Source organism: Zingiber officinale, chromosome 2A (genome assembly GCF_018446385.1).
Source record: "Zingiber officinale cultivar Zhangliang chromosome 2A, Zo_v1.1, whole genome shotgun sequence".
In the NCBI taxonomy this organism is placed as follows: Eukaryota; Viridiplantae; Streptophyta; class Magnoliopsida; order Zingiberales; family Zingiberaceae; genus Zingiber; species Zingiber officinale.
Genome location: NC_055988.1, coordinates 38,487,181 through 38,501,426, shown reverse-complemented (window position 1 = coordinate 38,501,426; position 14,246 = coordinate 38,487,181). Strand labels below are relative to the sequence as shown.

The 14,246-nt window shown below is 34.5% G+C and overlaps 1 protein-coding gene across 3 annotated transcripts in view; it reads right to left on the bottom strand.

The window, feature by feature from the left end:
• The window catches only part of LOC122041044 (alpha-mannosidase At3g26720-like), a 105,049-nt gene that overhangs the window by 27,678 nt on the left and 63,125 nt on the right, over positions 1-14,246 (bottom strand). For all 3 annotated transcript variants that reach the window (XM_042600579.1, XM_042600578.1, XM_042600577.1), the window contains exons 23-24: positions 3,745-3,857; positions 3,566-3,650 (exon numbers count right to left, since the gene is read on the bottom strand). In XM_042600579.1, coding sequence (XP_042456513.1) covers positions 3,566-3,650; positions 3,745-3,857 — 198 coding nt within the window. The remainder of the gene's footprint in view (positions 1-3,565; positions 3,651-3,744; positions 3,858-14,246) is intronic.

Below are 14,246 nucleotides of genomic sequence, written 5' to 3'. Positions count from 1 at the left end.
TTATGGATTGTGATTTAAATCTCAAGACACCTATGTTTATGACATTTTAGAATAAATTCCGAATATATATAAAATTTATATAATTTATTAATTGGTGTTGAATCACTCAATAGGTGTATAAAATTTATATAACTCCCTAAATGCGAAGGTGTATAAAATTTATCTAAATATTTGGTGATTAAGCATTCAATTCCAAATATGTATAAATTTTATACATATCCGAATTAAATAGGTGTATAAAATTTATTTAACTCCCTCTGAAGGTGTATAAAAATTTATATAAATATTTGATGATTAAGCATTCAATTCCAAATATGTATAAATTTTTATACATATCTGAATTATGAATAAATTTGTTTAAAATCCGAATAGCTATAAAAATTTATATGATCTAATATTTGTTGTTGAACCATTCAATTATTAGGGTCTAGACTTGGTGCAACCTATATATATACCCCTATGGGTTTGGGAGAGAGGGAGGGTTTGGGGAGGAGAAAGCTAGAATTTCTGTCGGTCCAAGCCGTAAGGGGAGGAGAAGAAGAGGAAGTTCGGTAGCAAGGAATCAAAGGCATATTCTAAACTATTTTATGCAATATTCAGTTCATATAATAATGTTTAGATATGGGAAACTCAACCATGTTTAAGAAAATTTAGTATGTTATGTTAGTTTCGGTTCTATGTTTTTGTATGCTACGAATTCAACCAAGTTTAAGATAATTTAGTATATTATGTTAGTTTCAGTTCTATGTTTCTGTATGTTAATTCAATCATCTTTAAGATAATTTAGTATGTTATGTTAGTATTGGTTCTATGTTTTTGGATGTTATAAACTCAACCATGTTATGGTAATTTAGTGTGTATGTTAATTTTAGTTATATGTTTTAGTATGCTATGAAATCAGCCATGTTTTCTTTGATAACTTAGCATGTTAGTAAATTTCGTTTTGTATGGGTTAGTATGCTATGAACTCAATCATGTTCTTGGTAACTTAGTATGTTAGATTAGTTCAGATTTATAAATATGTATGTGATGAATTTTATGATAATATGCCATGTGTGTTTATGAACCTATAAACAATTACTATAGGGTTCGGAATTTATGTTTGTGCATGTTATGGATCTTATGATAAAATGTCATGTGTGCATGGATGCGGTTAAGTAAATAATTAATATGTACGCAAGATTTTTATGGTTTTTGATATTTACTGTACCATATGGATCGTGGTATAATATTTTGGTATATGTTGCAAGTTTTCTAACATTTGTATATTGCACTATATGGATCATATTACGTATGATTGATGGTCGATGCATGTTTTATTGGTAACCAGTTTAATTAGGATTTTTAATTGATGTTTAAACAATCAAGCAATAGTTGATTAAGTTAGGCAAATTAATTTAATTAACGATTAATTAATGGGATTGATTCATAAAAAGATTGAATGATTGGTAGAATATTCGATGAAATTAATTAAGAGCTAATTAAGAATGTATATGTTTAATTAATAGTAGGATTTATTATTTAGTTGAGTTACCACTTAATGGGTTGATTTAATTAATGGATTAATATGGTGACGAACTAATGGATTAGATTGGCTAAATAAATAGTTAAGAATAGAATTAAGATTAAAAAATGGTTAAGGAGTTTGACTTATAAGTTACCGAAATTCTTACCAAAATGGAGGGAATGGATAAGGAATCCGGCTTAAGAAGGATTCGGTGAACCTTACCAAAATAAAAGAGATCTGAGAATCCAACTTAAGAAGGATCCAGTGAACCTTACCAAAACAAAAGAGGTCTGGGGATGCGGTTTAAGAAGGGTCCGATGAACCTTACCAAAGCAAAGGGGTTTGGGAATTCGCTTAAGAAGGGTTCGATAAACTTTACAAAAGCAGAGGGATTTGAGAATCCAGCTGAAGAAGAGCCCGGTGAACCTTACCAAAGTAGAGGAGTTTAGGAATCTGGTTTAAGAAGTGCCCGGTGAACCTTACCAACATAGTACTAGGATAAACGTTTGGCCAAACGATTAGAGGTTAAGGTATAAAGTAGCTACACTTGATGATCTAAATTCATGTAATTTACCAAACTTGCAAGTAAAAATAAAAGATAACAAAGGTTAAAAATTGAATGTTAATTTAAGGTAGTTTGGAGGTTCACGAAATTAAATTCAGAGGTTATTCTCCGTTGATATTTAACATGATAAAATCATGTTTATGTTTATACTATGCAAATAGTTAAGGTTAAAATTATTTAACATATGTTTCGTTTATAGAAAAATCATGTTTACGTTTATGCAAGTAGTTAAGGTTAATACTATTTAACATATGTTCTAATATGAAAATCCATGTTCATGTTTATGTTATACGAATGTTTGAGTTCAGGTTTAAGGTTAGCATGATTTATTTTAGTGCATATGACAAGATATATGTTGTTTAACAAAGTGTTTATGTTTATATCCGATAAGTTGTTACGAAACTAGACACAATGATAAGACCATATTTATGTCTATGCTATGCAAAAGGTTAAGTTTAGAATTGCTTAACATATGTCTACTTTTATAATACATGGTTACATGGATTAATTATTGCATATCATGGTTTGAACGTGCTGAGTCTTTAGACTTATAGTATTGATTGTTGCAGGTGTCAGGACAAAAAGAGGATAGGCGGCTTTGACCAATGAGCAGGCTCGGGACGTTGACAGTACAATCCAAAGACCTTCTAAATCACGCTTCCGCATGAGTTAGTTGTTTTGTCTCTTTTAGGAAAATAAATTCTGAACCTTTATGATAAGTGTTTGCATCCACTAGTGGCTTACTGTTTTGAGAACTTAACGGGCCACCTTAATAAATTTTGAAAATGATGCATAAGTTTTGAGAGCTTTCCTTTCAAGACGTCTGGATATTTTAAGGTGTAAAAAAAAAGTTTACCTATTCAATAGTAGATTTAGGGACGTTTCACAAGTCATATGGTCAAATCCGTCTCAGACTAAAGTCCAACTTCACCAAGTTAAGCTCTTTTTTTTTTTTTTTATTTCTACCAATATATCACCAACATTTAACTCTTAACAAGAATTCAAGAAAATAAACAAGTAGATGATATCAAGTTAAATTTAAGAGATTCCCTAAAATATCATCTAAAGTAGTGTTGCTTCTGTGTTGATTTGAACTTTAAGTAAAATCAGTTGAACGTACTTCAGGTAAAGGATTAAACCAAAAAGTTGGTGGTTCTATTAAGCAGTTAATGTGAACCTTCAATGTTTTGTGGGCGGAGTACTGGTTTTCTCCACTGTAAAAGATACAATTTTTGAATGAAAATACAATTTTGGTCTCCCTTCACCACCATGAAAAAAAAAGTTAACTAGAACATATCTAAACAATTAAAGCAAGAAATAGTAGATGAACACAACCAACTTGACAAAGTCAAAGTCAAGGCATGTAATGTTTAATGCATCTACATCATCTATGCTTAGGTAACATATGAGGATGCCATTGCTATAGTGCAACAAATACAATGGACAAGAAATTATGAGTAGTTTGACGTATGTTATGAACTGATTGTACTTACTATTATTCCTTCACATTTAGTGTCTATGCAAATTTCTTCATCAAGATTTTCTGCTACACCTCGACTATCATCATGAAACAATCTCCTACAAACAAGAAAGGGATTGACCATCATGATTAAGTACAAGTTTTTTGTCACATGCTACTTGCGTGAATGCTAATGTTGGAAGATAGGCATACCTATGGAGCATCAGTTCAACTTGGCCATCCACCAAACTGGTTCCACCTACTGCTCGATCTACCAATACTGATAATTCTGTCTCCTCATCTTCAATATACATGCCTAGGTTAATCTGAAAAAAACAAAGGGAAAAAAATACTATGTTTCACAAAGATAGTATACAAGGTACAAGGAAACATACATAATCATCATCATCATAAATATATGTTTATCCCAATTCTTTTATGATATATATATATATATGTTATCCCTACATTAAACTCTATAGCTATTGTAACATTAAATCAATTAATTATTTATTATTATATTAACAAAAATATATTTAATCTCCTCTCATTTGGAAAAAATTGATCTCCCCACTAGAAACGGATGATGAGATCTTCTACGAATGCGTTGCTTGACCTTGCGTTGAATAATACACATTAGAGGGCACTGGATGTGTCCGACAAAACCCCTCTGACACTCAGATTAGCTCCGATGATGAAAGGTTAAGGGAGCTAAGAGCTCGAAGCAGGAGTAGAGATTTGGAATTAATATTTGTATATATTAGTTATTAATTAATATATATGTCAATTAGGCTAGTTGTCGATTAGCCTAATTATCCTAAGATAGATTCCAATTTGTATATAAATGTCTCACTTTTCAATAAATATTATCCATTCTTTTTATCTCAAATAATAAGGTATCAGGGCACTTACGAAATTAGAGATTCAAAATTAGGTTCCATCTACGCGTCTTTGACCTCTTACGTACTTTCATCTCCGCGGTGCGTCACTACCTCACAGTCGCTCATGCGCACGCGCCTCCACCGGCTAACCATGACCTCATCACCGACACTCTTTCCTTCCCTCCTTTGTCCGTGCACAAAGTCAGTTGTTGCTCATCACCTCACCTGTCGCTGCTGGGCCTCCCCTTCCTCAGCGCACAACGCACGGGGCTGCTCGTGTGCTTACCCACTATCGCACCAAGCGCCAACTCTCATTCCACGACGTCGTCATCTCAGATTTTGGCCACCAAGTAGCCACCACGTCAGCTATATCCCCGACGACTGTCGTCACTACTCTCCCAACATGCGTCATCAGAAGCATCACCGACGTCGCCTAATCTCGGTCGCCAGCAATCCTTGCCGCTAGCGTGAACCTGTCACCCTGCTTTCCTCAATGCGAGTAGCACCTAAGCGAAAGTGGGTTTATCTATATTTGTTGGTTTGGAACTTTCTTCGGATTCTTCTCTTATTTGACTTTGGGATAAAGTCTTATGACTGAAAATAAGTCTTCTATTATGACAAATGTGGTGTCTGTAATGTCTACTATGCTAAATGGTTCGAACTATTTGGATTGGAGTAAGACGGTTCGTCTTTATTTACGAAGAATTGATGGTCATGTAACTGATGTGTTGGAGTTAAGAAGATCAAAGGGCACCCCTTCCCCTTCATCCTCTAGCCCATTTAATTCCTCTATTAATAGAGAGAGAGAGGAAGAGCCATCTTCCTCTAATATATATGCGTCCAAGCCAAAGAAGAAAGAGGGAGTTTTGCGGGATCTTGCTGTGTAAGAGGTTTGTGCAAAGTCGGGTTCGTCCCATATGTGAAACGTCTCTGTGCAAGGTTCGTCCGTGTGCACAAGATTATAAGAGGAGAACATCCAATAGAGAGGAATTTGGCTCGTGGAATCTTGAAGAGCTTTTCGATTTGTTCGTGATCATTCTTCCGACAGCAAGTTATTCTTCGATATCTTCTCCGATCTTCTTCTCCAAGCATCACTGTGAGTTTTTTGTTTTGTAAGAAAAGCGAAGATCAAGATCTACCATGGGAGATCACTGTAAGTTTTATAGTTTTGTATTTATGTATTTTTTATGCTTTAAAACTATCAACAATGGTATCGTGATGAATCTTTTTGCTTGCATGATCTGTTACCGTGATAAGCCAAGATCACAAATATAGATCTGTGCATGTAGGTAGTATACACGTAGATCTGTTATATTAAATGCCTAAAATGATAAGCCAAGAGATCTGTGCAAATATACCTTTAGATTTGTTCGAATGATATGCACATGTTTATCGTCGAAGAAATCGCCGACTCATCAAAAGAGAAATCGTGATAGTGTCGCGATCTGCCACCATCGTCGGGTACTAGGAAATATGAGTCGCCTCGGATGAAAAAAATCGACGACTGCTGCCGACCACATATTTGTCACGTAGAAATGGTCGTAAACACCTACGACCAAGTCGAGAGGATAGCTATAGATGTCCTTGCGTTGGAAGATTGGCAGTTGTGTAGTAGTCGGCAACCTCGCCACTGCATGGGGCGGCAGAAACGACATCGGCGTGCTCGTGGGCATGGCTTCGACTGAAGAAGCGAACATATGCTTCGGCGTTGGGAAGAAGACGTGGTTTTGTGAAAAACAAAATAAGGTTTGTTATTAATGCATGTTAAATGCATATTAATAAAACGTAATTTGTTTTTATTGTATTGCCTGGCATATCAATTAATTAATTGAGCCTAGATTTAATTAATTGGTTAGATTTGACTTAAAATGAATCTAGTTCACTGAACCAAACTAAATTGGTTTGAACCACTTTAATTCAAATCAGACCCAGATCTAGTTCAAACTATTAGTTGGTTTAACCAGACCAGATTGGTCCAATCAGACCTAGATTTGATTTAAATCATTTATTGATTTAATCAGACCATGATGCTTCAATTAGACCTCGGTCTTGTTCAAACTATCAGTTAGTTTAACCGAACCAGTTTGATCCAAACCAGAATTGATTTGGATTGATTTAATAGGGCTTGGACCAGATATGATCAAATGACCAGATTTGTTCTATGGGTTAAATTTGATCAAATAGATTAGATTTATTCTAATAAGTCAGACTTAATCCAATGGACATTGGGCTGATCAAACAAATTTGAGTTTGATAATAAGTCTGAGATTGGCTGAAATAGACTTATATTAAACAATAACATAACATAGGTACAGAAAATCCCTGTTCAATTAGATTAGTTCTAATGAGGACATTGGACAGAGCTCAGGATCTGGATTCCTAATCGATCGATCAAATGGATTAGTCGATTTAAACTCCTGAACATCAAGAAGATTTATTTTTCTTGATTAATAATATTGGTTCTATGCCTGTATAAATTGAATTAAGTCGATTTTGTACTGGTTAGTTGATTTTGTACTAACTTATTTAATTTCAATTTATAGATGGCATGGATGATTACCAGTCCTAGAAACTCGAACAAGAAGAATTTCTAATCTTGGATAATTACAAGATCTGAGCATTGATTCATTCACTGCTGGAAAATTCAAAGGTGGTAGCACACCAGATATGGAGGCTCTCCAAAGGGAGAATTTTATATGCATAGTTGTGTGTAGAACTACTTCACCATGAGTTCCTAGAGGAAGATCCTGAAGAATTTGAGAAGGATCCAGAAGAGGATCATGAAGAATCTGAGGAAGATTACGAAGAAGTTTCAATAATAGATTAAATTGAAAATCTTGAAGTTGGTCAATCTGATATTGCCTCAAATGAGTCCGGGTTCAAGGGGATTATGTTGGCCACTGCACTAGTATTTGTCCTAGTGGGAGTGGTGTTAGCCTATCTAGTTTGTTAGAGTTCTGTTATTATTACTATCATTATGTATGAACAATATTAGTCTATTTAGTTTATGTCAGTTTGTTATATGTCAACAATATGCAGTATGTTTATGTAAATGATATGTTCATTCATATGCTGATTAATCTACATGATAAATGATTAGTTCATTTAATTAAACAAATCATGATAGAATAATGATTAGTTCATTTAATTAAACAAATCATGATAGAATAATGATTAGTTCATTTGTTGGGATGTATGTAATAGTATTGATCAATGTTGATTTGGTTGGTCATATGAATAATGAGTGAAAACGTAGTTATCACTTGATTTTTGTAAACTAACTCAAATTAACATTGAGTCAATCATAAATTGCATGCATATAAATTACACTGAATACTAAATAATATGTTTATTTATGTTAGATCATGACAAATAAGAACATCATAGTTAGACTCAATAACAGAGAGAAATTATATGAGAATAACTACAAAATCTGGCAACTCAAAATACAATATGTTCTTGAGGCTATAAAACAGGTTATGAAAGAACCTACAAATGATCCCACTCTATAAGGCATGGAAGGAGAAGGACTCCACTGCTAAGGGAATATTGATTAGTTCAATAATGGATGATCTAGTTTTTGAATATGAGTCGTATCTTACAGCTCATGCAGTCTGGGTAACCCTTAAGGAGAAATATAGTGGAGTAAGTCTGAGCAAGTTTCGACAGCTGACGATTAAGTTTGGCAACTATAAGAAGCGTCCGAATCTTTCAATGGTTCAACACCTCAAGGAGATGTCAAACATAATTCGGGAGCTTAAAACTACTGGTCATAAGTTGACCGATGAACAACAGGTTCAAACAGTTATTCATTCCCTTCCAGATTCTTGAGACCATGTAACAGACCCTAACTCACAGTAAGAGTATTAAGACTTTCATTGACATCTCATGCCATGTAGAATTGGAGACGGAGAGAGTTGAATCCAAAAGAATTTTTGGACTAGCCTATGTGGCTATTGGTTCTGTTGGATCATCTAAATCCATGAAAAAAAATGGTTTAAGAAAGGGAAGGGGAAGGGAAAAAAGAAAGAAGTTGCTCCTGTGGGACAGAGCCCAATTAAGAAGAAAGGAAAATCCAAGTGTGTCTTCTTTTCCTGAGCATTTTGTTGCTAGTTCAGTGTTATTAGCTGATTCTTATCCATTGTGGATTATAGATTCGAGAGCAACCAACCATATAGCTCGGGAGTGAGTTACAATTGTAGAGTACCGACGGGTACCAGCTGGCAACAAATTGATCTATGTAGGAAACAATGCAAAAGTTGAAGTCAAAGGAGTCGGCACTTGCAAACATAACCTCTGTGGGGTAATGTTTTGTTTCTATATGATGTCCTATATGCTCCTAAAATTCAATGGAATCTTGTTTCTGTTTAGGGTATTATATTAATTTTTTATAGCTGGAGTGTTGAACTTAAGATAGGAAATGATTTTTTATCAAATGGTTTTATGGTTCTTGATGTAGAACTAGATATCAATTGTGCTATTAAGGGTTGTTTTTCAAACATTGCTCTAACTAGTAATGCAAATATCACTAATGAGATTTGGCATACTAGATTAGAACACATAGGACAAAAACGTATGAATCGGTTGGCTAGAGAGGGTCTATTAGGCACTCGAGCTAAGATTCACTTGTCTATATGTGAGCATTGTCTTATTGGAAAATCAATTGGGAAACCATTTGGTAAGGCTATAAGAGTTGAATCGTCATTGCAATTAATTCATTCGGATATTTGTGATCATTATGAATGTGAAGGCTAAAGCTTCTTATTTCCTTACATTTATTGATGATTTCTCTCGTTTTGATCATGTGTATTTGATTTCTTATAAATCAGAAGCATTAAATTGCTTCATTCGTTACTTGAATGAAGTTGAGAATCAATTAAGGTTAAAACCTTACGTACTGACAATGTGTAATGATAGAGGGAATATTAGACAACAGACAATCCCTGGAACTCCACAGCAAAATGGGTTGGTGAAAGAAGAAATATAACTCTTCTAGAATGGTTAGGTTTATGATGGCACAGGATAATTTGCCGATCTCCTATTGGGGAGATGCATTGTTAGTTGTGGCCTATATACTTAACAAAGTGTCTTCAAAGCCAGTTCCATCCACCCTATATGAAATTGGACAAGCAGAAAATCGGATTAAGTAATCTGAGACCCTGGGTCAACTGCTTATGTTCATGATAATTCTCACAAGTATGGAAAACTGGGACCTAAAGATAAGAAATGTATTTTTATTAGATATCATGAGACCTCTAAAGGTTATGTTTTCATAGGTGAGCAACTAGATGAAACCATCTCCAAAATAGATTCGAGAGATGCGACTTTTCTCGAAACAGAATTCTCAACTAGAGGTGATTTTGATAAAAGTGTTCTTTTTTTTTAGAGGATGAGATATTATCAATAAGAGATGTGTCAAAAGAGATGTCGAGTCCAGTCAACCCAGTGGGTGTGATTTGTCAAGTCATAAGTTGACTTCTCAACATCCCAACTTACGAAGAAGTGTTTGTAAGATTAAACCTCGAAAATGATTTGATATTAAGAATAAGGTATTAATAACACTCTCAGCTAACATAATGAACCTCGAACGGTTGAAAAAGCATTAAGATGCTTAGTTAGAGAAAAAAAAGGTAAGTTGCAATAGATGAGAAAATTGAGTCAATGAGAAAGAATCAAGTTTGGGATTTAGTCAATCTTCCTCTGAACCAAAGGGCTATTGGGAAGAAGTTGATTCTCAAAATCAAAAGGAAAGCGGATGGATCGATTAATCGATATAAAGCTCGACTAGTTGTAAAAGGATATACCAAAATAGAGGTATTATTTTGAAAGAGAAGCTGAGTACATCTTAGGAGTGAAGATCATGAAAGATCCATCAAAAAGGTTTTTGGATTTATCTCAAGAGACTTATATTGCTAAGGTGCTATAACACTTTAATATGTCAGATTGCAACATTGTATCCCAAAACTCTTGAAGAAATAGCCAAAATGAAGGTAATATCATATGTCAGTTCTATTGGTAGTTTGATGTACACTATGTTGTATACTCATCTTGATATAAGCTATGGTGTTGGCTTAGTTAGTCGTTTCCCATTAAACCCAAGATCGAGACATTAGAAAGTGGTGAAGAGGATATTAAAATACCTCATAAGGATAACAGATTATATATCTGTTTTCAAGGAACTAAGATGAGCCTGAGTGGCTACACAGATGCAGATTGGGCGAAGGACCTTGATGACAGAAAATCCACATCTGGTAATACCTTCTTGTTAAATGGTGGCATCATCTCATGGAATAGCAAGAAGCAGGCTTATGTAGCCGTGTCGATAATGGAAACTATGTGGCTTGGCTTGTGTAGCCTTGTCGGCAATAGAAGCTATATGGCTAGGCTTGTGTAGCTTTGTCGACAATGGAAGTTGTGTGCCTTGCGCATCAGTTGTACAACAATCTGTCTAGTTGAAAAGGTTCCTAAAATATTTGAAGATTGCTGAGGACAGTGGGAGTCTTGTTACAGTGTATTGTGACAATCAAGCTGAGGATCCCAAATATCACAGCAAAGGCAAGCATATAGAATTAAGTATAATTTTGTTAGGGATATTCTGGATAAGAAAATAATAATTCTTGAGTATATCCCTACATGTACTATGCTTACAGATCCTTTTACTAAGTCATTAACTAAAGAATCATTTCAAAGATATGAGAAGTCTTTGTGACTTTGTAAAATGTAACACGTTGTAAAATGTTATGATCTATTCAATGTATATATTGTTATATTTTAGATTAAAGTCTCGATGAGCATGTTGATAGATTGATATTGATCCACTCACATGGACAATCATCTTTATTTGTTAAGTATAAATAGAAGTAAGAAAGTTACTTATGGGACAGCTTATGTAACTGTGAATAGAGACATACCTATATACCTATAAGTTAAGGTCGCCTTGATAATTATGTTAAGATAAGATCATTTATGTAATGATCGAGGTAAATATACCCACCATTTACTGAATCTGTTTAAGGGCAGATTGGAATTCATATGTTGAATTCAGAATTAGACAATAGGTATGTCTAGATCGAAATCTGTACGATGTTAAAATTTAAAAAAAAAGCATACGCTCTTTTTAGTAAAGATAATAACATCGTAGCATGTGATTCATATCACATGTGCTATAACAACAAGAAGGGTAGTAGGAGAATGGATCTCTGCTTCTCTACTATGTAAGACCCTTGAGATTATAAATTAATTTACCTGTCTACTTAAAGTTATAATCAGTGTCTACTACTTTAGCATGTTTCCTATTGGCTATGGATGATTCAGTGTATGGAGCATAAATAGGAAAGCGACTAATTAGAATGAATAAATTCTAGCTAAAAAGGAATATTAAATAGATTTGCATATTTTGATGTTAATCACTAGTCGACCCATTTCTGTTATGTATAGAAATGATCGTGAATATTGAATATGGAACATACTCTTGACATAATAGTCATTATGAGAGATTAGAGATGTTCATACTGATGTAAATAAAGATTATTTAATCTGGGTAAATAACAAAACATGGATAACTCTAAGGTAATGGTTGTGTGCCACTGGGAGATTTGATGTTTCCTGAATAACAGATATATACCACCAAGAGAGAGGCTATGTGTCATTATGAGAATGTCTCTGATTCGTTCTATAGAGCAGCTATGTAAGGTGTAACAATCTTCTTAGCAATAATTGCTCAGTGTGCTTGCTGTTGCACAAACCATTTTCCCTAAAGTATGGATTGGATGTTATTATTTGGTCTTTGTGACTAACTAGTTCTTATTTGGTCTTTGTGACTAACTAATGTCTTGCTCTAGCCTTTGTGACTTGATTATAATATAATCTGTGACTAACATGGTCTTTGTGACTAGATGACCTTTATGGATTGATTTGGACGAGTGGGAGATGTTAGAGTTAAGAAAATGAAAGGACACCCCTTCCCCTTCATCTTCTAGCCCATTTAATTCCTCTATTAATAGAGGGAGAGGAAGAGTCATCTTCCTCTAATATATATGCATCCAAGACAAAGAAGAAAGAGGGAGTTTTGCGGGATCTTGCTGTGTAAGAGGTTTGTGCAAAGTCTGGTTCGTCACATATATGAAAGGTCTCTATGCAAGGTTCGTCCGTGTGCACAAGATTGTAAGAGGAGAACATCCATTAGAGAGGGATTTGGCTCGTGGAATCTTGAAGAGCTTTTTGATTTGTTCGTGATTGTTATTCCGACAGTAAGTTATTCTTCGATATCTTCTCCAAGCATCACTGTGAGTTTTTCGTTTTGTAAGAAAAGCGAAGATCAAGATCTACTACGGGAGTTCCTTCAGATTCAGAATTGTAGTGATAAGACGTAATTGGTTTGATCAATTAAATTTGTTAAAGAACTAATGGATTACTTGAAATTTCTGTACTCTGGAAAAAGAAATCTCTCTCGCATGTATGAGGTTTGCAAAGTATTTTACCGTGCGGAAAAACAAGATCGACATCAATTATTTTCTGGCATTCAAGAAGGCATACGAGGAGCTTAATATCTTGCTACCCTTTAGCCCTGATGTGAAGGTTCAACAAGGCCAATGAGAGAAAATGGCTATGAGTCTGCTAAGTCATAAGTTCTCTCTAGTTCTGAAGTCTCCTCTTTACAAGATACATTTAGTCATGTTCTCCGTACAAAAAGTATTGCACTAGTTACATTTAATGGTGCTTTGGTGAGTCGCAATACTCAACTAGTGACAATGGAAACAAAGGAGATAGGTCACAAGATTTTGAAACTTGAATGCCAAATTTGCATCGTATTATGTGCAACTACTGTTGTAAGCCCAGTCATATGAAGTTTAAGTGTAGAAAGTCTCAGTATAAAAATCAACAAAAACCCTTGGCTCATATTGCATCCACTAATGATGCCTTTGATAAATCAGTTCTTATCTCTATTGATGAATTTGCCAAGTTATCAAAATATCAAGAATCACTCAAGTTCAACTCCCTCTATCACTGCTATTGCTAATTCAGGTAAACAAAATGCATTTCTTTCTTCATCCTCCAAATGGGTCATTGATTCTGTATGACAGGTAGTTCTAGTCTCTTTTCTATATTTTAGTCTAAAGCTAATACTCTTACCATGACTTTAGCTGATAGGTCTCCATCTTGTGTTCGTGGGTCTAGCACTGTCAATTCTACCACTTTGTTTTCTCCGTCCTCTGTGTTACATTTAACTAATTTATCCTTTAATATGCTCTTTGTCAATCAATTAACTCGTAATCTTAACTGTTACATTTCATTTTTTTTCATAATCATTGTTTATTTCAAGATCTTTTGACGAAAAAAATTATTGGTAAAGGACATGAGTATGGAGGCCTTTATATTCTTGACACACTCCTCAAATTCTTTTGCTTGCTCGAGTGTCACTTCTCCTTCTGAGGCTCATTCTAGATTGGGGCATCCATCTCTCCCTTAGCTCAGAAGGCTTGGTCCATAATATGGTAAGATGTCTTCATTAAATTGTAAGTCGTGTCAATTTGCAAAACATCACTATCTTACTTCGAGTCCTAGAATAAACAAACGTGCTACTATTCCTTTTGAATTAGTTCATTATGATATTTAGGGACCTTGTCCTATTTTGTCTAAACCTGATTTTAGATATTTTGTTACCTTTATGGATGATTATTCTCATGTAACTTGGTTATATTTAATAAAAAATCGTTTTGAATTATTTTCTTTGTTTTATGTCTTTTGTGCTGAGTTAAAACTCAGTCCAATGTGTCCATCCATACGATGTGAAATGATAATCTTTGGTCTAGTGGCTAGCACATGAGCTATTGC